Raw genomic sequence first — 27,115 nt, forward strand, 5'->3', positions numbered from 1 at the left:
CTTCCTACCCTGAGTTTCGTCCGCAAATAGTTTTGGTCCATTGAAATCACAACTTTATTGTTTTGGAGTTACGATGCAGCATATCATTTTTTTTTTTTACAGATTTTGGAATTATGGTCTTCACTCTTAATCGAAACCTTTATTTTCATCACCTACCGTGTATAATTTAATCTTGTAGCTTATTGCCTGCAAATGTTACTGTTTATTTTTTAATTCTTACCAACTGTTTGTTCCATTTAGGACCCTTGATTCCCGTGCCCTCCAGCCAACTGTGTAATTATAATATCGTTATCTTGCTGATCCTTCTTGATGCTGAGGCGTAGTGAAACCGACAGTGCCATCCTTTCACGTAGTTACTTGTTCGTTATACTCTACTAAAAACGTCATCATAAACATTCCATAGATGAGGAGTAACTCTAGGTGGCACAACCTTTCTTCTTCCACGGCCTGGTATCCTCTTAGGTATATTGTTTCCAAGCAGTATGTCAGTAGGTCTTGTATCCCATTGTCAGAAATGACAGTTAAGCCATCAGAAACTTGGATTAAAAGCAAATTTTAAGTTATAAAATTTCTGATGCAACGATTGATGCCATAGGATCTCACGTGTTAAAATCATCCTTAGCTATAATTAATATCATTTGTACCCAACAAAATTTTTATTGTAAATGATTTCCTATGTTTTCTTATCTTAATGTTTTTTTTTTCTTTCCAAGTGTCACAAAATTGTTTTGTTTACTTATTATTCTTTATGAATTGATTAGTAGGCCGATCTATCGAACCCTTATTTAGGGCGGTTTTGTTTATACAAATTATCTCTATTGGACGAAGTGTAATTGGATGAGAAATGATCATCTATGTAAGGCAGTTGACGAACTAGTACTGGACGAAAAATGATCGTGGACATAAGGTAGTGGATGAAGTGTAGTAATGAATGAAAAGTTATTGTGGATGAAATGAATGGTCGTGAATGTAAGGTAATGGACGAACTAACATTGGACGAAAAATTATCATGGACAAAATTCCCGTGGACGTAAGGCAGTGGACGAAACATCCTGGAATGATGACAATCTTGTGTAATTATAAATATGAGTATATTTACCAGAATCATTACAACTGGAGTCAGAATATTGTATTGAGTAACAAATACGAAAAATGGAATTCATGAAATTTACTTCTGCCAGTTTTGTATTTTTAATTTGAGTTTTAGTTTCCACGTGCTTTACTGTTTGTCAAAAAAATGACTAAATACATACTCAACGAATAAGAAGAAATCTGAATTTAAACCGAAGGAAAATTTAAGATATTTTCAAAATCGCTAAAAGCTAAAAGATTTTTGTATTTAGTTTGATTGCTGTTTGAAATCAACAATCAATTTCAAACACTTGTATGAAATATTGGATTCATTAAGGTAATATGAGTTGCAGCTTCATTTAGTTTGGAACTTCACTGACACTGATTAATAATAGTAATACGCCACATTTTCGTTAGGTGACGAGGGTGAGAGCGATGGGCAGCACGCAGAGGAGGCCCCACAGGGAGGCGGGCTGCGGCGCGGAGTTGCAGGGCATCCCAGGCAGGGAGGAGCATGCGCACACCTCGGTGCGGCGGCTGTTGTTGAGGGTGGACTCTATGCAGCCGGACGTCATGGCGCCCTCGTCCTCCACGGTGATCTTGGTGCACAAGTGCATCGTGTACTCAACTGCAACACCAAGAACAGAGTCAGCTGGGGTGAGTCTTCCCTAACGTTCAGAGGTCCACCTTTTCGTTTCTGCAGACAGAGTGGCAATTTTGGAGATGTATGTGAGAAAGGATTCGGATAAGGAAACCCGCTAAGTTTCCGGGTAGAGGCATCACTTACAGGAGCAGGACATGCCAACGCGTATCACTTAGAGCAGCCGCGGCGAAAATGCGACTCACGAGCACATTGTGGCTCGCAGTGCTTTTCTCTCGCTTTCTACCCACAACCCCCACCCTCTTACTCACTGGAGTCAAACTCCGTTCTATTTGTATTTGTCTCGGACCTGCGAGTGGCGTATCGTCGCAATATCTCTCTCGAAACCATGTACCTCTATAAAAAACGAAAGTTCCAAGTAGGATGGGAGGATGCATTCTTTTGCTTACAATATTATGAAAATATTAAATGTATGATTTGTTCACAAATATTACTAGGAAAACGGTTGTATAACATAAAACGGCATTATAAGTTACTACATGTTACTGATGAAACATTAAAAGGTTAAGTGTTATTGTTGAAACAGAGCTTCCGGGCCGTGAAAGCCTGCATGCTAAGGTTAAGTGTTATTATTATTATTATTATTATTATTATTATTATTATTATTATTATTATTATCATTATCATCATTATCATCTCTGTACGTCGATTCTTTTACAGCAGATGTACGAATAATGCGGTTAGATTTTCAATTTAAACTCACAGATTTACAATGTGACGTTAAATGAAAGCTAGATGTAAGGACTTGACAGATATTGAACTTTTGACATCTTTGGAAAAAAATAAATATTTGAAGCTTCGTTCTTTCGCTTGCTCTGTTGAAGTCATGTTCGCTGTAACTTACGTTTGTGAAAAATTATTTTCAACAATGAAAATAGTAAAAATCAAATTTAGATCACGACTGACAGACAAATACCTTCGTGATCAACTACGACTGGCAGTAAGTGACATAATTCCTGATTTTGAAACTTTGTCGCAGAGACATTCTGAAGACAGTTAATTCTAGGTTGTGATAATGTGTCCTATGTTTTCTTGTTCATTTCTTTCTTCGTTACACGTCCTAAACATTAACTTCCCCTTCGGTTGTCCGCCTCCCTCCATAGGTGCTATGCACGTTGCAGCTTACACAGTGGCTCGGCGCACCATGGCCTTTTCGCCACGGCTGACTTAGAGGAAGCGCAAAGAAAGCTTGCCTATTTGACTGGTGCGCAGAGAACGATATTCGGTCCTCGTGCCGTCATGCTCGTTACAGGGCTCGTTACGTAATGCTGATTACAGGGCGCATTCGAAAGCGCGGTCTTGAGCTGTTCGTATCGTGAAATGTATTGTGCAGAGCGGGTAGAAGCCAGCGTGTGCGTTACATATTCTGCGTTTTATCCCTGATATCAGGATTTTTATAGAGTTCAAAGTGTGTTTGTTAAATAACAGAGTTCTGTATAACATTCCATGTACTTAACAATGCCCCCGTTGGCTCTAAATTAGGAAGTGCTAATGAAACGTTACACAGTCAAACTAGGGAATTATTTATAACGTTTACAAATGTATGAACAACGAAACAGGCTCCGCTCGTAACGTAAGGACTATATACAGATTAAAATAAACCGACCATAGTACCACGCTAGTTATCGGAACATTTTAATAAAATCACATAGTATTAGTTATTAGTATTTTATTACAATGTCAAATATAAATGATTACACGATCACGTATTTCTTATAACAACTTTGTAATTTCATTCAGTGATTTTATATGTAAAAGAATTCGTGCTTCTGTATTTTCAACAATCTTATGTTATTAGTTACTCCGCAACAAGGTTTAGGTTACGTCACATGTGCTGTGATAAATCTCACTCGAAACATCAAGCCAGCAGACGACTGAGAACTGACGACAGTTTTCCAATCGAATCGAAGCGAGGTCGAGTGCACCCGAACGTTTCCGAAAGTTCGCGCAGTTTTCCGTGGCAAGCTCTTCTTGCGTTTACTCTACAAGGAGCCCCACAAGAGCAGACTTGCACAATCTGCCGGATACAAATCGAACGCATTACCCACATCGGTCGCCTTTGACTGTTAACGATGGCAACACAATTCTGAACAGACAACCTCAGTGTTGAGTTTCACTAAGTCTGATATGCTGATTACGAAAATGAAATCAGATTTTGTCAATCACTCCGGGTTTCTGAGCACTTCAATTACCTTATCTAATCGATGTTTATAAAGAGGGTTGCAATGTCCGCTAGTGAACGGATTCGTTGAGTTGGTTGTACAGATAGATTTCAATACTACCGTCAGCTGTTGTACGCAATAATGCAGAAACAAAAGCGTAGTTGTAAATATAATAATTTCAGACATATTTTCTTATACAGCGTGATTCAAAACCTCTGCGAAAACTCTGAGGGGTGATAGATCTAATCAAATTTCGAAGGATTTGTCTGGCTCGATTAGAGAAAAAATACTGCCGATATTTTGAGACGGTTTGTGACCACTGATAAAACTAGACCCACTACTACGTATCAGAGGCAAAACAGCAGTCGACACAATGGAAGCACAGTGATTCTCCGCCTCCAAAGAAACCAAAAGTTGTTCAATCGGCTGGAAAAGTCATGGCGTCCGAGTTCTGGGATTCTTAGCGGATAATCATGATTGGCAAAGGGGAGAACAATAATCGGACAATATTATTCAGACCCCCTGCAGCAACTGAAAGGAAAATTCGTGAGAAGACGCCGAATATCGCCAAGAACAAGGGGTTGTATCTTCACGACAATGTACCTGCTCATACGTCTGCAGTCGCAGTTGCTAACTACGTCAAATTGTTGCCGCACCTCCTCTGCATTCTCTTGAAAACGGCCGACCGAGCTCGCCGATCGGTTTTCGGTTGTGAAGAAGACTGCCGGGAAATGATTCGCTCGAGCGCATGCAATCCAGAATTTATAACCGGTCGGTTTAGACGTTTACTCGGTTGGTCGCGAGCGCTCGAGATTGTTATAATACAATTGCACCAACTTTTAATGCCTGATACCCAAAACATCCCACCTAAGAAGGTGACCATTTGTTTTTATTTCAGGTAACACTATAAACAAGAAGTATTTGAACATGTAAATAAGGAAAGATAATTTTTAAATAACACAATTCTTCAAATGTAATAAGACTTTATATTATCAATAATATTATTCACCATCCATCTTCTCGAACTCATTATATCAGTAACAAAAATGTTTAATATAGATTAGTAGATATGTGATTGTATAAAAATAACAGAGATTTTGTGATGCGTCTCAAATTTCTTCAGAAACAAACACAATCTATTTCAGTCACAGTATTTAATAAAAATATATCACTCCATTCCCACCTGCACCAGGAGAGCATACATCAGACCTGAAACTCCATTCTCACCTGTACCAGGAGAGCATACATCAGACCTGAAACTCCATTCTCACCCGTACCAGGAGAGCATACATCAGACCTGAAACTCCATTCTCACCCGTACCAGGAGAGCATACATCAGACCTGAAACTCCATTCTCACCTGCACCAGGAGAGCATACATCAGACCTGAAACTCCATTCTCACCTGCACCAGGAGAGCATACATCATGCCTGAAACTCCATTCTCACCTGTACCAGGAGAGCATACATCAGACCTGAAACTCCATTCTCACCTGCACCAGGAGAGCATACATCAGACCTGAAACTCCATTCTCACCTGCACCAGGAGAGCATACATCAGACCTGAAACTCCATTCTCACCTGTACCAGGAGAGCATACATCAGACCTGAAACTCCATTCTCACCTGCACCAGGAGAGCATACATCAGACCTGAAATTCCATTCTCACCTGTACCAGGAGAGCATACATCAGACCTGAAACTCCATTCTCACCTGTACCAGGAGAGCATACATCAGACCTGAAACTCCATTCTCACCTGCACCAGGAGAGCATACATCAGACCTGAAACTCCATTCTCACCTGAATCTTCGTAATATGAAGTCCATTTGGCGCAAACAAAGCCCTTGCTCAAGCGACAAGCAATCTTTTCTCTCTCCTGAGTATTCCAGAGGTCGGCATAGTCCGGAGGAGTCCCGTCCTCTGCAACACAACGACACTAATAGAACGGCGTACAGATGTAGTTGTCACATTTGGCCAGAACGTTCCTTAAGAAAATGTATTGTGAAGTGTAGAGAGTGCCGTGTGCAAAGTGGAATTTGTTAAGACTTCTCGTAATAAGAGCGTCGAATGTCTTATCTTTCAAGATCACAAACGACAAAGGCAGCAACAGTTAAAGAACTGTAAGTTCAAATAATTGATCTGGAATATACACAATGAACTCCAACACAGTAATAGCTGAAAAAAAAATTAATCAAATTGTCAGTGTGGAAGACACCTGAAAAAAATTTGAAAAACAAATTAAAGTGGATTTTATCCGCATTTAACTGCAAATTTAAAGATGAGTTATCATTTTCGGAACAACAGCAAAAGATAAAAAGACAAGAATACGTGAAATTAAAAATAGTAATTCTCTGACAGCCGATGACGTAGTGAATATCCGGAGCGCTATTTACAGACAACGGAGGAAATTATTTCCTGAGGAAACTCAAAACTCCTGATGACGCTGTTGTTCAGCTAAATAATGGATTGTAATGTATGACGTAGTTTTTACGTGTGTAATTTAAATATTATGTATGGAAACAGTGACTGTACTTTAGCCGATGGCGCATTTCATACCTGTTCAAGCAGTTTTATACAATTCATGTCTTAAAAGGCGGAAAGTATTTTTTGCCTTGCCTACTCAAATTAAGGAGTGTTATATAAATATTTAAAGAAAATAATCTGCCCTCAATGAGGGTGACCATAAAGATCCAGAATAAAAGCACTACACAAATAATTTAGTAGTTATAAAGCAAACATGCAAAAGTGACTTTTAATCAATATAATTTTATATTTCCGAAAAATTTCATATAATGCTGTTAATCGTGTGTCTATTTCTTCGAAATTCGCTTTCCTATCCTCAATTTCATCACACAGACTTACCGGTGATTACCATGGGGTCCCTGCAGCTTTCGTACGTGTCCTGGCAAGAGCTGCTTTCGTTCGTGGCGCTCTCATTGTTGAAACTAGGTCCCATCCAAGTGAACCGAAAGCAGTAACTGTCTTCTGCCCCTAGGCATCCTGAGACATACCACCAGAGGTTACACACATGTTTTCATACAGCCACTCTTAAAATGTATGAAGGGGGGAAGGACTGTAATTTTAGAATCATGCCAGGGGTACCAATATAAATTGTTCCAGATTCACAGAGATCATAACATTGAATTTATATACTATGACATTCAATTTCAAGTAGATCTATATACTAACTTTCAAAGAAAAATTGTAACTTATTAAAATGCTAAAGGTTTATATGGATCGCCCTGTATAGCAAGTCTGCCATCGACACATTGTCTTCAGAATGTACATTTTTTCCTATGCAATTTCTTTTTAACTTTTTCAGTGTTACAGATGGCGGTCGGGTAGTTTGGTTCGTAGAGCAACTCGCTATGGACTTAAAGGTCCCGGATTCAATCTCGGCTGGTGACGGGATTGTTCTTGTCGACAAAACTTCTAGATTGGTGCCAGTCTACACCCAACTCCTGTCTAATTGGGTACCTTACATATTTCCATGACAATCGAAGTCAATGACGTCAATATAATTTCCATTTCACGATTAAAGTTATAGCAAGGAATATTGGAGAAGAGAATCCGTTGAAAGGGCAAACGCGTGAAATGTTGACTGTTGTGTTCAATGACGGAATAGCCTACTTTGAAAAGGAAGGAGAAAATAATGGTCCTTCAATACCCATTAGTAAAATTGCGAAATAATAGCAGCTGTTCTAAATACCGAAAAATCCTGGGTTATCAATAAAGGCCTTACTTATGGCTTTTAAAAAGCCGGAGGTTCATTGCCGCCCTCACATAAACCCGTCATCGGTCCCTATCCTGAGCAAGATTAATCCAGTCTCTACCATCATATCCCACCTTCCTCAAATACATTTTAATATTATCCTTCCATTTACGTCTCGGTCTCCCCAAAGGTCTTTTTCCCTCCGGGCTCCCAACTTACACTCTATATACAGTTCTGAATTCGCTCATACTTGCTACATGACCTGCCCATCTCAAATGTCTGGATTTAATGTTCCTAATTATGTCCGGTGAAGAATACAATGCGTGCAGTTCTGTGTTGTGTAACTTTCTCCATTCTCCTGCAACTTCATCCCTCTTAGCCCCAAATATTTTCCTAAACACCTTATTCTCAAACATCCTTAGCCTCTGTTCCTCTCTCAAAGTGAGAGTCCAAGTTTCACAGCCATACAGAACAACCGGTAATGTAACTGTTTTTAAAATTCTAACTTTCAGTTTTTTTGACAGCAGACTGGAATAATAATAATAATAATAATAATAATAATAATAATAATAATAATAATAATAATAATAATAATAGACATTTCCCATATTTATTCCGTGTTTAATTTCCTCCCGAGTATCATTTATATATGTTACTGTTGCACTGAGATATTTGAATTTTTCCACCTCTTCAAAGGAAAAATCTCCAATTTTTATATTTCCATTTCGTACAATATTCTGGTCACGAGACATAATCATATACTTTGTCTTTTCGGGATTTACTTCCAAACCTATCTCTTTACTCGCTTCAAGTAAAATTCCCGTGTTTTCCCTAATAGTTTGTGGGCTTTATGCTAACATATTCACGTTATCCGCATAAACAAGCAGCTGATGTTACCCGCTCAATTACAAACCCTCTCTGTTATCCATAGCTTTTAATATTTTTAGTACGCTAGTACTTAATTAGAAAATCTGGTACTTTTTATTTTTTACTTATTTTTACTATCACGCCAAATATTCTGTCTTCAGTGTCTTCGTACATCCATAGGAGAAAGTTTTCTTGTGATAGAGATCACGTGATGTACGTTGTCTCGGGAATCCTACGACCATGTGAGGTCAGACGAGTGACAGTCAATTCAGTGACCAGTTTTCATTACTTGTGAAAATGTTGTAGTGAGAGAATTTAATTAATTAAGATTACCTTTGAAATTATAAATTCAAAATGAAGTTGTAGATAAGTTACTGTTTATTATTTTCCACATTCTATATTTTATTTGTAGTTCTTGACCTGTCTCGATATCTGAATAATACAGAGTGGACGGCTAAAGAGTCGATTGGAAGTCTAAATTCTGATTAAGTTATGGAAAGTTTCTGTTTTTAGTGTTTTATATTTTATATAACGGGCTGTTATCTGTAAAGCAATTATGGATGAGTGGAAAGAGAAAGTCGGTAAATTCAAGTATTGCATAACAGACAAAATTAAGGGAAAAGTATTGATAAAACTGGGAGAAAAATGAATCTAGTACTTTTCTCCCAGATCTAGTCCTACTTTTTCCGCCAAGTTCGGTACCTTTAATATTCTTGATTGGTGGAGGCCCTATTCACCATTTCAATTGTCCTGTGAGTATCGTGAGTCACATGTAGAGAATAGAGAGGCGGACCGTGGAGAAAACCACGAGGCACGCAATTAATTTTATACATAATGGACTACTGTTTCCATGGTATCACAAGTGATGTCAGACTAAGCCTTTCGTGGCAAAATGTTGTTGTTGTTGTTGTTTTCTAATGCCAGGCGTTTGATAATAAACTCATTTGACCTCTTGCACTCCAATATTTTTCAAAGATATTGTCACGGTCAGCCACTGACCATTTGAATCCATTTCTTGATTTGATCGTGCCAAAATGTTACAATTCATTATTTGCCTCGAACATAGATTTCCCATGTCAAAGTAATATCGGCCAATGTAAGATTAGAGAAAACCAAAATTTTTGGATGCTAATTTCATGATTATCTGAATAAGTATTTGTATTATTTTAAGTAAAAGCTTATTCATTTTAGTTCTTGGGAGATGTGTGAAAATTTTAGGAATGTAGCTTTAACTATTTCTAATAAAATGAAACTCAAGTTTCTAAAAATATTACATAATTGAAAGTGTCTCATTTGGCATTTGAATTGGAATTGTGACCTATTTAAAAATAATGTTAGGGACTAAAATATTTGCAGTAATACAAATCCATATCATTTTAATGTACAAAACATACTGAATTTTTTAACGACCAGAAAACAAAAAATGTGATTTTTAGTCATCTATTCCTACTACCTTTCTGAGAAAATAGACTGATTTGGAAGTTAAAAAATAAAATTCGCAGAAAAAAAATAAAGTTGATCGGACCTGTCAATATATGGATAGATAAATGTGGTCACACACAGAATTTGTGTCCATGTCCCTGCTTTGCTCCAACTCTTTCTTAGACTTTCTCACGCAAGCAGCACCACGCACATGCATGTGTGTGTGCGTGCGTGCATTGACCAATAGGCAAGCACCTTCTACTTCGGTCTGCTGTTACTGCATGCTGCCTCTTTCTTAGATTTCGAACAGTTTTCTTGCATTTATACTGACTGTATAACTTCGCAGTTCCTGTTGAACTTAACGTGTGCATTATTATGCCATTACAGTGATCGAAAATGAGTGGATTTCTCAAAGGTAGTGCTTGTAATAATTTGAATAATTTCGAGGGAAAAATTGTTCCGGACCCGGGTATCGAACCCGGGACCTTTGGTTTAACGTACCAACGCTCTACCACTGAGCTACTCGGGAACTCTAACCCAGCTCCGGAACAATTTTTCCCTCGAAATTATTCAAATCAACTTTACTGGGAGTTATACCTGAAATCTTGATTTGCATAATACACGTCACTGTTCGTTAACAGAAAGCCACAATTTAAGTCACACGGAGTTAGTGTGCACTCGAAGTTGGTTGCTTGACGGTTGTCAGCCCACTTTGAGGTCTGTGGATATAGAGGGAAAAATTGGATCGGTGTCGGTTAGAGTTCCCGAGTAGCTCAGTGGTAGAACGTTGGTACGTTAAACCAAAGGTCCCGGGTTCGATACCCGGCTCCGGAACAATTTTTCCCTCGAAATTATTCAAATCAACTTTACAGGGAGTTATACCTGAAATCTTGATTTGCGTAGTGCTTGTAAGTTTATACTGTAGCCTATGTCGAATTTCATGATGTGAAAGTGAGAATATAATAATAATAATTGCAGCTATCTCAAACTGGCATGAATCGACATTTTATCTATGTGCGTTTACCACACGGCCTTTTTTTTTATACCAGTCAGCAATTTACTATAGTAGGCCCTACTGAATATCCTTAAAATGACATTTTGCAACCAATATCGTATTCACAGTTTTAACAGAATGCTGATTTCTCTCATCAGTCCAAAGATAGTTCATTAACGAAAACACCCTTTCTGGAGATGCGTCGGTACCAATTATTGCTTATATAAAACTCACATCTGGATAATGTTCGGAAAACTAATGTTTTCGTTTTAAATCACTTTGAATGTTTTATTTCACCTCTCAATAGTTTTTACACTACTTAAAAGTAATTGTAGAACATATCGCTAGTTTATGAAGACATAAAGGAAACAGGTTTGAAAAGAAAGTTAGGAAAAGGGTCGCCATTTAAAAAAACGGAGCATTTAACATCCCGTTCACATTTTTTTCGGGACACCGGACAAGAACCTGGAAAAAGGGACAATGCTGTTAAAACGGGACGTCTGGTGACCCTACTTTAACCTCAAAATTTAAGTCGAAGGCTTATAACCAGGGATTGTCGGCATACGATATGGTAATTTTGGCAGTAGAGCTCAGCTGATGAGCAGATTTTATCAGAAGTCGCTGCCCTCGACATCACTGCCGTGTCACTTCAACAAATGTGGAGAACTTTCGCTAAGTTAAAAGTATTGTGTCAGCTTCTGTATCCATAAAAAGAACAGAACTAATTCTGTCCTTATTTTAACATAACAGTGTGAGATTATGAGTTTGAAAATAGGAGAGAATTTTGAAGGGAGTGGTCATAATGTAATCTAAAAATGTCAGCCAAGGATTTGTCTGGAGAAAACAAAGACTATATAAACCTCAGCAGGATATCAGACTTCAGGGTTCGAAGCCGGGCCTCCAGGCGGTGGAGAGTAGGGCGCTGGTAATTTGATTTCGTCTGAAACCGAGATTAACAATGCCTGCCTACGTTTCCAGGTTTTGCTCCTATCACCTTGAAAAGTGGTTTTGCTTACTTTTAAAATTGTCTACATTCATGAAACGATCACGATTAAGTGTGGCCACAATCATCTGAACGATGTGTTGATGTAAAATTACACAAAACTTACTCCTAGAGTCAATATTTTAGGTTCCTCAGTTTGACGACTAACAATTTGCCTAGCATGCTGTGTTTTTCCTTTTCTGTGTATATAGATCATGGGGATTAAAGGGTGTAAATGATATTTTGTTATTGAAGTGTTGTATCAGTGAAGAATTATGTTGTGTCAGTGAAGTGTGTTGTGTCAGTGAAGTGTGTTGTGTAAGTGAAACGTGTTCCTGTCTGTGAAGCTTTATAGTTTATAGTGACAGTGCAAAGTATTTGAACAGTGAAATGTTTTTGAAGTGTTAGTGAAATCAGGATAGAATCAGTGAAATGTGTCGTAGTTCCAGTGCAGTGAGTGAGTTGACAGCGAAATGAGTGTAGTGTTGAAAGGTACTGTACTTGTGCAGATATGAACATATCATAGTCGTGGGTTTTAGTTCGAACTTAGGTTTAAGATACAAATTAGATTTATTTTAAATGTTATTTTAAGTGATCGTGCTTCATTTAATTTAGGATATTCCCTATTATTATTATTATTATTATTATTATTATTATTATTATTAATTGTTAGTATTGATTGTTAGCATTATTATCAATTGTATTTTTAATTAATAAGTTTATTATTGTCATTATGGAATGTAATTAGTTACCACTGCCACCGGGTACATACCCATTGCAGTGTGAATAAATACATACATACATTTAACATTACCATACGAAACCTATGTATAAAAACAAGAAAATTAATAACATATTCAGTGGGCCATGCTTAGAAATTAGCAGGCTTTGACAATTTGTGAAACAAGATCCCATGGTTGCTAAGACAAAGCCTCATGTTGTCTTGTTTTACATATTGTCAAAGCGTGCTAATGCTAATTCTAAACATGGCCTATGATTGTTATTTCTTACACATTGCTTTTATGGCAATGTTAAACCCGTATTCTCTACAGCCAGAAAAACTATGGCATATATCAAAACATCTGTTCGCTAAAACTTTTGGAACACTGTTAGTAACGGAACTACGGCACTGCTAGTCGTTGCTGAGAGGAACGAACTGGTCTCGTGTTGGAAGGCTCTGTTCGGGCGTCGGTTTGAATTCCAATTGGGCTGATTTTATCTAGTTATTTCATCCGAGGTTTTTTCGAACTGTAAGACGGATATTGGCTAATTTAATGGCGAATTTTCGTTTTATGTATCACAAATCATATTGGTACCAGCTAACTTTTCAACTGATACAGATTTATTAAATAACCGATTAAAAAAATAAAAATATACGTATATTAAAATTCTACGGTTTTACTTCATATATCGACATGCTGTGAAATGCAGTACATGTTATACTTTATTAATACTTAATAATTAACTAATTATTTCGTCGTTAGTAGTTAGTACCGGTAGTCCATTAGTTATTAGTGCCCAGTGTTACAGAAAACGTTATAAGAAAGATACATTTACAATTTACAATAATAAATGAGCGATCCACCGCTGTGGAGTAACGGTTAAGATGTTTGACCGTGAAACGAGCCGGCCCGGGCTCGGTTCCTTGTTGGGATAGGTTACCTGGTTGAGGTTTTTCCGGGGCTTTCCCTCAACCCATTAAGAACAAATGCTGGGTAACTTTCGGTGCTGGACCCTTGACTTATTTCGTTCACGTTATCAGCTTCATCTCATTCAGACTCTACGTAACCAGAGCAGTTGAAAAAGCGTCGTAAATTAAACCAAATAAAAAAAGAACAGATGAACGCTGAGGTAGTTCCCTTCCATACCTTCAGCTGTCTCCTCTTTAATACTAACATAACTTTGGAGACAATACGAAAGTTTCACGCTAGTGTATACTCAGGCTATGTCTTGTATATAATATTCTGTGACAAGTCAGGTTAGGTTAGTTTAGGCTTTTATTATGTATTTTATATACTAATCTGTGACAGGTTAAGTTAGGTTAGGTTAGTTTAGGCTTTTATGTCTTGTAAGTTTATATACTAAACTGTGACAGGTTGCATATACGAATCCCTGCAGAATTTTCAAAGCCTGGTGATTTTGTGTAGTGATGTTGTCAGTACGAGCTACCGTAATGTCCGACGTGGAAACGAGTTACATTATGCAGAGTGTAAGGTAATAAAATAAATATATATAAACTTCAATCATAAGACACATCTGTTTGCAAATGTTTATTTGCTCATTGATTAAAGTTCACGTTAACACTTTGTTAAAAAACATAAAATTTACTCTGTCACACGTTAAAAGTGTTAAAATTGTTTAAAAAGGTATTTACCTTCGACAGACGGCCCGTTTCGACGCTATTTGTCGTCGTCTTCACTGAAGACGACGACAAATAGCGTCGAAACGGGCCGTCTGTCGAAGGTAAATACCTTTTTAAACACACTGAAGACGACGACAAATAGCGTCGAAACGGGCCGTCTGTCGAAGGTAAATACCTTTTTAAACAATTTTAACACTTTTAACGTGTGACAGAGTAAATTTTATGTTTATTTGCTATATGAATATGGAATATATTAACGTTTTCGCCTTATTGGGCATCATCAGATATAATAAAATATGTAATCTGAACCTTGATCAAATTGAGCAAATAACAAATGAGCAATATATTATACATGGTGCTGGATCTTCTTAAATTTCAATTTTAAAAGTTTGCATCACATTGAAATTAATTATCCTCCAATTTTATTCATAGTTGTATACATAAAGCTCATGAAGATCCAGCACCATGTATAATATATTGCTCATTTGTTATTTGCTCAATTTGATCAAGGATCAGATTACATATTTTATTATATCTGATGATGCCCAATAAGGCGAAAACGTTAATATGTTCCATATTCATATAGCAAATAAACATTTGCAAACAGATGTGTCTTATGATTGAAATTTATATATATTTATTTTATTATATTACTAGACATATCTGAAAATATAAAATGAATTGTAAAAAAAAAAAAAAGAGTGTAAGGGGTATAAGTGCCGTCCTTTTCACAGTCGTTGGGGGCGGTCTACAGGATCAAAAAATGTCCATACAACATAGGGTCAAAACTTGATACTTTTCCAAGAAAAAAAAAATTATTTTTTTTTTATTTTATTCGCGTTATACTGCTTATATCGTTAGTAGAATTACGAAAACAATTACATCAGTAGGTATATCTAGCAAAGAGTTAATATTAGTTTAAATAAATATTTGTCTGTTTTCGTGAAATTAAATAAAAATGCATGCTTAAAGTTGTTAATATTCTGGCGTGAGACGTGACGTGTTCAGCAGGCAGTACTCTGCACAGCGAATCAGCTGAGTTCAAGCTCCCTGTCCACAGCTCTACTGCCGAGCGGATGACAGTTCAGTAGCTACAGGGAGTTCGATAAACAAGTTACAATGTCGTTTTCAGTTTAGGAATATCATGTTATTAATTTATGGAAAAAGTCGTCGTATTTCAAGTGAGACAAGAAGGATGTACCGTTAACGTTATCCTCAAAGAAGGTCACCTAATCGGCGAACTTTTGTATTAGTTTCTCAACGATTTTTAGAAACTAGGAGTCTTTTACCCAGTTTCGAAAATCACACAGCTAGAAATTTGTTTTAAAATGATAGGTATTGCTTTATGGAAGCGGGAGAGATTAAAATGTTGCATTAGAAAAAAGTTCGTGTGATTTTGTGCAGAAAACCATTATTGTTTACTTTTTAGACGTACAATTAAAAATGGAGCAGTAGTGTTGCATAAAATGTAAATTTACCATAATGTTCTTTTAATGAGATTGAAAGTTTGTATTTGCTGCTCGTTTTATGTAAACAACAGTAATATCATGGTCCGGTCTTGCATTAGAACAATACATTTGCACCGGTATGTATGTACCCGCTTGAGCTGTACTGTGTACTTATAAACCCCCTCCTCCCCATCCAGAAACGTTGAAAAACGCCTAATATTGTAAACTTTAATGATTAGATAAATATTGTAATTAGAAAATAATTGTAAGGACATATTTTCTTCTTTATGACATGAATAGCCATCAATTAGAATAATGGCATTTATACCCCTTACACCCTGTAGAAATGTTCATTATTGTTTGTTGTGTATTCCAGTGGTTAATACAAGTTTTACATTACATCGTATCGTGAGTTCTACGTCTCTTTCCTTCATCAGAAACCACAACACTTACACTTCCATTACCACGCACCACTCATTTCAGACGCAGGCCTAATTCACTCCATTTGCGAACAATTTCCTTTACTTGAAATATTTCCCTATAAAATCCTAAACTCTTGAAATCCATCTCCGCATGAAATCCCATACAAATTCGACCATTTTCACTTCCAAATTCACAGGAACTTCGTCAACGTTCGTTTTTTTTAATAAGCTGACATTTTGTTTGATAATGACTCGTTTAATTCAAATAAAGGAAATGTTTGTAAGAAAATGTCTAGTCTATTAGTGCTGCAATACACAATCACATTACCGACAACTTCGACTGTGTGGCTGCAGTAATAGCATTAAACAACTTAGGCCTACTATATTAAATAAGCTTACTCTGTAATTTAAAAATAGTGAATGTAATATAATCTGTATATGGTTTATCTTGTTATATTTATTATAATTTGTAAAACTTAATAGACTAACGTAATCATTTCACAATGGCGTCCAAGTTAGAACAATTTTTTTTAACCGCATTGTTTGAAAGAAAACTCTTCTGAACTGTGTGTGACGATGTATCAATCCGCGATAAAAATTAGTTACGAAGTAATTCACTTTGTATTTAATAATTACAGGTATATAATTATTTCTGATTATCGCTTAGTTTTAGCAGTAGGCCTACCGTATAGTGTATGATATCTCAATAACAGAAAAGTTGTGTTAACTAAATTTGTAAGAAATGTAAAATTTTTTATGTGGCTGCTCTCTTACGCGTAGTTCGCCGCTGTACCTGTAGCTGTGTGGTCGTGTTTCGAGCCCTGTCTGTGTTGGAAAATTTAGATGAGGTAAAAATTTAGGGATTGTCGTATATTTTGTTTATCAATCAGCTGTAAATTCTTTGTGATTTAATCATACGTAATAATCACATTGTAAGAATAATTATTTTCTGAATATCTTTACGTTTAATTCGATCGCACCAAACTGCGTAGTTCACTCAATATCGTAATTTCCAGTAGCTACGGTGTCTAAATTGCTGTTAATGTTCTGAAATTTGTACGTAACGCTAATTCTGATTGTTTTGTAATTGTATTTTGTCAAACTGTTTAGCTATAATATGCAAATAACATTTGTTCGAAAAGAAGTATTTCAAAATTACTTTCCCGGTCTTTGGGCGTTAGTTTGTGAACCCCGTTGCGATGCTACGTAATTCTAGTTATTTTTATTTTCGTTGGTCACTCAGTTACATGTGTAGGGACATATTTGCAAATTGTTTCTGTTTAAAAACAATTAAATTTATTTTCTGTAGTTCACAGAGTCTATTCTAAGAACATTTTATTAAAATCGTATAGGCTATAATAATACTGATATCAAAGTACATAGGTTTAATTCTCGATACGTCATGTTCCATATTGGAATTTTTCTTGAAATTAGTGCCAACATAAAACACCACGTCTGGTAATTACTAATTGCTCATTTTCTGCATTTTTAACACTATCTGCATATGATTTGTATAATATCCTACATTATGTTTTATATATTGTTTAAATATTATTCTTATTTATTAAGTTTATATTTTTACAGTTTTAGGTAATTCTCCATAACCCTTGCTGCATAGTTTGTAGGGCCAACAACACGCGACCATTTTATCGGCCATATCTTTTACAATTTCAAAACGTATAGGCCTAAACGTGTCCTGTTACCTGCCTGTCTTATGAACTTAGGTTTTGGATTTATTGCGTTTATTTAATTTGCGACGAATACTATAAATCGTAAATATACCGAAACGCAAATTTTCATGTTTTAAATTTGAACTAGCTTTGTCACTGAATTCCGCATTATTAGTGACGTCAGATATTCGCGTCTGAGAAACGTGTAGGAGTTACTTGGCACGAATGTTCACTTTTAACTATGTTTTCTTATTAAATCGCAAAGATTAGCCGTTTCTGTAAATAATTTCGTTTCAAAGTTGTGTTTTTATAATTTCGAATTGTGATAACTCGCCGATTTCTGCAGTATTAGGAAGTAATATGTCGGCCACAGTCAGTTCCAATATATTTTACAGTTATACAACTCCCATTGGGTTGTTTACCGTGATAGATTACTGCAGCATCCCTTCCTAAAGGAGTCGTTAGTTATCTTTATTCCTTCAACAATTAAGTTTAGATTAGGCCTATCATTAGTACTTACTACGTGTTTACAATAAATTCTTTGAGTTGTGAACAGATTTAAATGTGTACGCCACACCCTGCTAAGAAATATATTCCGATGCTAACTCTAGAAATTCAGGCATTTCTTCACCAGAAATATGGTCAGCGTACCAGCTATCGTTATTATATGATAAGGATTACTGTTTAATGTTAGATTAATTACTGTGTGGTTCTAGATTGTCTCAGTAACGTAATTAATTTTTAAGATTACTTTTAAAGCTTACGGCAACACTTAAGATTAATATCCCTACTGCTACTAAAGCAGATTTTCTGCAAAGGAGGAGTTGTAACCCCGTTACCCTGTTCGCCTCTATGGTCTGTAATTTGATAACTTCATCTTTACTGTTGTAGTAGTTTATTGACATTTCTGGCTTTGAGCCAGAGGCCGTTTTAGGGTCTTATACTCGCAGGATGCCCTCTCCAGCCATTGTACATAAATAACAATAAAAAAAATATATATACACATATGTGACTATTTCTGGCATAAGTGCCAGTAGGTGTGTGAGTGCAGTGATTGATTCCTTTTATTTCGGTGTAGGCCTAATTTGTTAATTTTCGATACTTGTAGGGGACTAGTGAGTAGGAATATAATGTACATAGGCTACATATAAGGAATGGTGAACGGGAGAAGAGTTAGGGGCAAAATATATCAACGTTAAGGTATATGTAACATATGGGGAGATTAAGAGGAAAGCAAAAAATTGGAAAGAATGGAAAATGCTGGGTTTGCAGTTAAAGACCTGCTCTTGGGCAGAACACTATACACACGTACATATTCTTTGTTAAGATTTTTAAGTTTCCCTTTCCGCTGACAGAAAATGATACCGTATTCTTCAGCAGGTGTTGAATTATATTGCATCGTGTAAACTTATAGCATTTATTTGTAAATATGTGAAAAAGAAACATGAGAATTCTTAAAAAAAATTATTGATGTCATAAAAAATAACCAGAAATTACATAACTATAAATACTAAGGGTGTGTTTTATGAGTACACTTCATTAAAATGTCACTTGAGATGAATTTGAATTTTCGTTACTTGATGTAGAGTATTTAATATCCAAAGAAATTTACATTTTCTGTCCTATGCAATCCTGAATATATGTTGCATTAATTTCGACATTACAAATGTATCGACATGATGTTCCAGGAGATTTTTATTGCAGAGGTGACGTAGGCATCTTCCTTACCTATTTCCAAAATATACGTAATGCTGACTTTATCTGTAAGACTTTATAAAAATTAAAAGATGCTATGAAGATGATATTACCATTGTTATCATCGTAGTCGTCAGTCTTTGTCGTCATCATGTCATCAAAAAGTTTTCCCTGTAATATTCGTAGTTCTCCTCAAATCCAGAGGTCTCTCATTTACACGCTCATTATAATTTGATTGTTTACTATACCTTCTATAATTCCATCTGTTCATGTGTTTCTAGGTCTTATCAGTCAGGTTTTCTTTCTTATATTTCTGTTTATTAACAACGATTTGACTCCGCATGTTGGTTCTGTTTCTAAAATAGAATTAATATCATCATTTGATGCATAATATTTCTGTTGTGTAGAACTGAGTTCTGCATATGATACAATCTTAACGTTAAACATTTGCCAGTGAGTGTGCGATCAGCTTCTAATAAGAGAGTAATAGATTAGCTCATCGAAGGTCGGACCACTTTTATTGTCTGAGAGACATACACACACATTATATACTACTTAATTTCAATTCAGGAATCCGCCCCTGAGCACGAGTTCTACTCTTTCAGGGCTGAGCTAAAATTTGATCTGTTTATATTATATTTAATTTTGCAATTATTAGCAAATACACAAGCCTATATATTATTGCTATTTTTAGTCCACACAGTAAAACATATTTCATCCACTCAATCTTCTTCTTCTTCTCCATTTTCTTCTGTACTACAGTCCACTCTAGTCTAGACTGTCACTTGTTATGTTGAAACAAGAAATCATGCCATTCCATATTATGATATCAAATCAGAAACACTGCAATGAATAAAATTAGGATTCTGGCGAGTCGACGTTAAAAATGTGTCCAGAAAGCTGCGTTGGGTACAGATTTTCTTAGGTCTACTATAACGTTCTCTAAACATTGCATTTCCATTACCAATAATGCAAACAATTTTATGAATTCGGCTGTAATTGTTTTTCTTTTGTTATTTATACATTCTTTAACATCTGTGAACATATCGAGTAGGTTGCGGGTTCGATGGCATTTAAGTGTGCTTAAATGCGACAGGCTCATGTCAGTAGATTTACTGGCATGTAAAAGAACTCCTGCGGGACAAAATTCCGGCACATCCGGCGACGCTGATATAACCTCTGCAGTTGCGAGCGTCGTTAAATAAAACATAACATTTAACATATTAAGTTTGTGTTTCTTTTTCTTTTTTACTGGGTTATTTTACGATGCTGTATCAACATCTACGTTATTTAGCGTCTGAATGATATGAAGGTGATAATGCCGGTGAAATGAGTCCGGGGTCCAGCACCGAAAGTTACCCAGCATTTGCTCGTATTGGGTTGAGGGAAAACCTCGGAAAAAGCTTCAACCAGGTAACTTGCCCTGACCGGGATTCGAACCCGGGCCACCTGGTTTCGCGGCCAGACGCGCTGACCGTTACTCCACAGGTGTGGACTTCTGTTTCTCGTAGATAGATTGTGCTCGTGTAACTGTTTATGATATTGGCGATTGAGGCGTTGTTGAATCATGAGATGTAAATTTCCAGTCCGGCATTTGCCTTTGTGACTGAGGGGAAACCCTGAAAAACCCCAGTCAGATTGGCCAGCCACGGGGTTTGAACCCGGATCCTCCCGAATGGGAGTCCCAAACGCTACCATCTGAGTCAACTCGCTCAGTAGGGCTGCTCTTGCCTGATGTTCCAATTTGATTCATTTGTCGATGATACTTGCTTAATGTTATTCTTCGCACGATCCAGTTAGCTACATAGAGGGCGTCTTCTGTGCACATCTTGAAATTGCCCAGACTTTTCAGTCTTATCGACAATAAAACGTCACATACCTACTTAGAAACGAAATTTTATCATTCGAGCTAACTGAAAAAAACAATATAACTATGTCAAACAAATAAATAACTTAACAATTTAATTATTTTTAATTTAGACTAAGAAATGCCCCTATTTAACACAACAATTTTGTCACTTAATTTTGTCTTATTTTCCTATAATACTTCAATTTAACTAGAGACATAATAAATAATACGTTATGTAGTCTTGCTCAGGATCATTCGCCTAAATATCAATTTTTCAACTGTGTCCAAATGCATTTTATTTTGAAATTACTACATTTTGCTCTTACATAGGCCTAAATGTAATTATCCAGTCATTGACATGAATTTTTAACATATCTGAACACTGTTCTGTTAATACGAATGTGCATTTAACAGATCATCCATCTATTAGTACTAGCAACTAACATTTCTTCTTTTCTGGTGTGGGTTATTGTAGTTTATCTATCTTTCTTTGCATGGCCGGCACATATTGACTAGCATAACACATGATCTGTTTTATTCACGTTCCTCTGTTACCAGACTTTCAGATTAATATTTCCCACAAAATTTTATATATCGACTAGGTTATTATTCTGTTTATCAGTAACATCCACTCCATAAAAACGATCTTTAGCATGATTTAATGAATACATAGCTTCAGAATGCATTGGACATCATAATGCTTTGAAAAGAAGTTTGAACGTAACTCGTGCAGATGTATTACAACATTCAAAACTTGTAGCTGTTTTCAAATTAATCCGTGTTAAATATGATGATGATGATAATAGTTTTATGCTCGACCATGCCGAAATGTCGTAAGTATACACCTGGTAGTAACCCTTTAATGGACCTCATTAAAGTACACCTATTCATTATAATTCAGTTGTTCAGCCAATGAAAAATCACCTTTGTACTGATTGTACCATTATAAAACCGCAAGTATCGATTATTCTCGGATATGCAATCGAAAGAGAATTAGCGAAAAGTCACGGAGGCTGGAAATCCAATACTGTCGCAGAAGGTTATGTTCTGTTACTATAATAATTAGCGTTAATTGTAAATAATATTCAAATAAATTCAATTTGTCATCTCGTTTTTCAATTCTAAATCAATTTCCAGGTTATATCAAGCCTAATGTTCATGTTATTCTCTAGATTATATCAAGGTCAATGACATTCGTGTTTCGGAAAAAATCAATACTTTCGCGTCTGCGCACATCTCACAATTCAGGTGAATTCCACTCCTCACTTACGTAGCTATAACATGAATACTTCTGAATAATTTCAAGTTAGAAATATGGTCGAGCATAAAAAGTCGTATGAAACTTGCCTATAATGGTAATTAAGACGCTCGTATGAAAATTATGAAACTCGCTTGCGCTGGTTTCATAAACAAACATACTCGCTTCTTAATTATTACCATTATAGGCTCGTTGCATAATGTACTATTATTTAACCTCGCAGAGGTAAGGCCGTAGGGCCTTTTCTTACACTCAATCACGAGTAAAACTTGCTTACATAGTTGTACAGACAACTCTATACGATTCAAGTAATTACCTTACAATAAATGAATACATTTACATAATGAAATCAAAATAGGCAGTTAAATAAAAATGTACAGAATAAAAATAAAAATGAACGCATTCCATTACATATATTGATATTAACTTATAAGTAAATACGATTCGCATAATAAAATCAGTAACCGAAATTCGAATAAAATGTACTCGCACAATTAAAAAATGATAAAAAGCAAACACAGTGGAATAAATATTGGTTTTAAGTGATAAGTAAACGCGATTTACATAATAAAATCATAAATAGACATTTTTTTAGTAAAGTGTGCACAGAATTGAACACTGTGGAAGACATGCAATTCTTAAGGGTGAAATTACAAGCAAGCAGGATTTACAAAATAAAATTGTAAAAACAATTGAATAAAGTGTGCAAAATAAAAATTTAAAAACAAAAAAATAAAAATAAACACAATGAAATGCATTGCTTTAATGTTTAGAACGCGTCAAGTCTGGAAACTCACCATAAGCTATGTAATGGGCTCGTGTATTGTGGCTCCCTATCACCACGGCATGGCGCGCCCTCATGTTGCGAATAAAAGGGACGGCCTCCAGACATGGAGGGTAGCTGCGAATATATTGAATAAGCAGTCGCGGACAGCTTGTCCTCCAGTTTGGGGGTTGGGTGAAAGGCTAACAACCCATCACCGTAAAAAAGAGCTTGTTACAAAACCCCAGCATAAGATGGGCAGGGCATGTAGTACGTCCAGAGTCCAAAATGCATAACCCTATAGGGTGTTAGTTGGAAGACCTGAGGGAAGACCTTTTGGGAGGCCGAGACGTAGATGATAGGATTATTAAAATAGATTTGAAGGGGTGGGATATGATGCTAGGTACTGGATTAATCTTGTTCAGAATAGGGACCGATGGCGGGCTTATGTGAGGGCGGCAATGAACCTCCGGTTCCTTAAAAGCCATTTGTGAGTTAAATGCAATGGGCAGAACTATTAATTCCACTGCTTCAAGACCATCAGTTCCTCTTCGTTATCCTCCTCTTCTGTTATTCATTTTATTTTCTTTGCTGTCTACTTCGTAATTTTATTAACTTATTCTTTTCTTCTTAATTTTTTGTCTATATAATCTCGTGGACTATTTATTTTCTGATCTTCGTTTGTTATTTCCATGGTGATTATATTACGGCATTCTCTCAATGGAATGGCATGAAGACGCACAACATGAAGGAAAATTAATTACGTAAAATGTTTATTTAAAAAAATTTTAATTAGAATTAACATTTTTGATCGTCAATTAGAAATCATTATTTTAAAATTTATTTCATTGTCCATCGTATATCAATTTTTATTTAAACATAAAGGCTGCAAACCATTCAGACATCACCAGCAGAACCATCAATGCATCAAAATCTTCTTTTCTTCTTCTTAATTATCCCCCTCCCCACCCTCTTTTTGCTACTGTTTTTAGTTTTCTTTGTTGTCTTTTTCGTAATTTTATTATGTCTTTGTATCCCTCTTCATGATCTTTTCTTCATTCGTATCCTCATAACCATGTAATATAATGTCCTTTAATCTTCATTTGCGATTTACTCGGTTTTTATGTTGTCGTATATTTGACATGGCATAAATACTCATAAATACAGCAACATGTGGAAAATAACAGATAATTTTGTAGTTATGCAATTTTTAAATTAAAAGTTACATATTTGATCTTCCGTTATCAACTTCTTGCAATTTATTTCACTTGATTCCTAATTTTATATTAATTCTTCACAGTAGCCTGATGGCTATGTATTAAAATATTACATTTTCTGTAATTTTTTTGTTTCTGTAATTAGATTAACTTATGATGAAATTATTATATATCAAGTATTGTTCATTTACCTTGGCTTTTACAAAAGTGCACATAAATTTTATCTTATATTGTGTCATTTCAAGTCTCTAATATTATTAATTCGAAACTCTGTATTTTCCAAATTATTATTATTATTATTATTATTATTATTATTATTATTATTATTACTATTACTATTACTATTACTATTACTATTATTATTATTATTATTATTATTATTATTATTATTATTATTATTATTATTATTACTTGGTTATTTAACATTGAATCCAGACTTTGAGATGGGCAGGGCATATAGCACGTATGGGCGAATCCAGAAATGCATATAGTGTGTTAGTTGGAAGACCGGAGGGAAAAAGACCTTTAGGAAGGCTGAGACGTAGATGGGAAGATAATATTAAAATGGATTTGAGGGAAATGGGATATGATGATAGAGAGTGGATTAATCTTGCTCAGGTTAGGGACCAATGGCGGCTTATGTGAGGACGGCAATGAACCTCCGGGTTCCCTAAAAGCCAGTAAATAAGTACTTGGTTATTTAACGACGCTGTATCAACTACTAGGTTATTTAGCGTCGAAGTTTTTGGTGATAGCGAGGTGATATTTGGCGAGATGAGGCCGAGGATTCGCCATAGATTACCCGACATTCTTCGTCTTACGGTTGGGGAAAACCTCGGAAAAAACCCAACCAGGTAATCGACGAAAGCGGGAATCGAACCCGCATCCGAGAGCAACTTCAGATCAGCAGGCAAACGTTCTACCGGCTGATCTACGCCGGTGGCTTTGTTATTGTCATTCTTATTATTACTGTACAATAAGTACCTATTCAGGAAGAAGAGGTCAGAATTATTATTATGTGATAGGCCTTTGCCACATAATTCGGAATGCTGCGGTAGTCGTGATTTTATTGATTTCACTTCTTTCATCTTTAATATACTTTTATAGTAATATTATTTACAATAAACACGGGAATTTTACTGGAACCAAGTAAAGAGATAGGTTTGGAAGTAAGTCCCGAAAAGACAAAGTATATGATTATGTCTCGTGACCAGAATATTGTACGAAATGGAAATATAAAAATTGGAAATTTATCTTTTGAAGAGGTGGAGAAGTTCACATATCTTGGAGCAACGGTAACAAATACGAATGACACTCGGGAGGATATTAAACACAGAATAAATATGGGAAATGCCTGTTATTATTCGGTTGAGAAGCTTTTATCATCCAGTCTGCTGTCAAAAAATCTGAAAGTTAAAATTTATAAAACAGTTATATTACCGGTTGTTCTTTATGATTGTGAAACTTGGACTCTCACTTTGAGAGAGGAACAAAGGTTAAGGGTGTTTGAGAATAAGGTGCTTAGGAAAATATTTAGAGGGCTAAGAGGGATGAAGTTACAGCAGAATGGAGAAAGTTACACAACATAGAACTGCACTCATTGTATTCTTCACCTGACATAATTAGGAACATAAAATCCAGACATTTGAGATGGGCAGGGCATGTAGCACGTATGGGCGAATCCAGAAATGCATATAGAGTATTAGTTGGGAGGCCGGAGGGAAAAAGACCTTTAAGGAGGCCGAGACGTAGATGGGAAGATAATGTTAAAATTGATTTGAGGGAGGTGGGATATGATGGTAGAGAATGGATTAATCTTGCTCAGGATAGGGACCAATGGCGGGCTTATGTGAGGGTGGCAATGAACCTCCGGATTACTTAAACGCCAGTAAGTAAGTATTACTTACAATAAATTAAAATGTTCTTTGCTTATGAACCTTATAATTACAACAGTACCTATTGAAACAAGATCATCAGATGGCCAGGAACAGGTGATTTACAATACATAGTTCAGGCAGCGAAGCATGTTACCCAAAACTCAAAAGAACTATGTAAAGTGTTGATTACAATTATTAGTATTGTTGGGTAGCTTGGACGGGCAGACATATTAGTTGAAAAAGTCGTATTAGATGACTCGTACAAACAGGCGTGGAAATTGAAACAGGCAGGAAAGACAGGCAGGCATATTGGTTAGTTGAGACAGGCAAGTGCGTTAGTGGAAATAGGCAGGCGTGTTTTTGACAAAGACAGGCATTTTAGTGAAAATAGGCAATGATAAAAGTGTGCAATATTCGTTCGGTGACCGTTGGATGCTCTAGATCCACCTGTGTTAGATTATTGAAAAAGATAAAAGTGTTAACAAGTGAAAGAACAAAGTGCCCTGTGTGAGTGAAAATAGTAAGTGATAAATAAGTGAAACAAAGAGGTAAGTTTATTAAAGAGAATTGAATATGTGTGTTAAAAGAGGTGAGTATATGAAAATAAAAGTGAATTTGATAAGTGAAGTGAGTGTGATACTACGAAGAGAGTGTTATATATATGAGACAGGCAGGCATATTGTG

General features: G+C 36.0%; 1 protein-coding gene across 2 annotated transcripts in view; it reads right to left on the bottom strand.

Annotated features, from left to right (window-relative positions):
- LOC138710106 (uncharacterized) overlaps positions 1-27,115 on the bottom strand; it is a 35,895-nt gene continuing 8,780 nt past the window's right edge. For both annotated transcript variants that reach the window (XM_069840739.1, XM_069840738.1), the window contains exons 2-4: positions 6,756-6,893; positions 5,694-5,813; positions 1-1,699 (exon numbers count right to left, since the gene is read on the bottom strand). In XM_069840739.1, coding sequence (XP_069696840.1) covers positions 1,485-1,699; positions 5,694-5,813; positions 6,756-6,849 — 429 coding nt within the window. In that variant the 5' untranslated portion in view covers positions 6,850-6,893 and the 3' untranslated portion in view covers positions 1-1,484. The remainder of the gene's footprint in view (positions 1,700-5,693; positions 5,814-6,755; positions 6,894-27,115) is intronic.

The sequence above is a fragment of the Periplaneta americana genome, chromosome 12 (assembly GCF_040183065.1).
Source record: "Periplaneta americana isolate PAMFEO1 chromosome 12, P.americana_PAMFEO1_priV1, whole genome shotgun sequence".
Lineage (NCBI taxonomy): Eukaryota > Metazoa > Arthropoda > Insecta > Blattodea > Blattidae > Periplaneta > Periplaneta americana.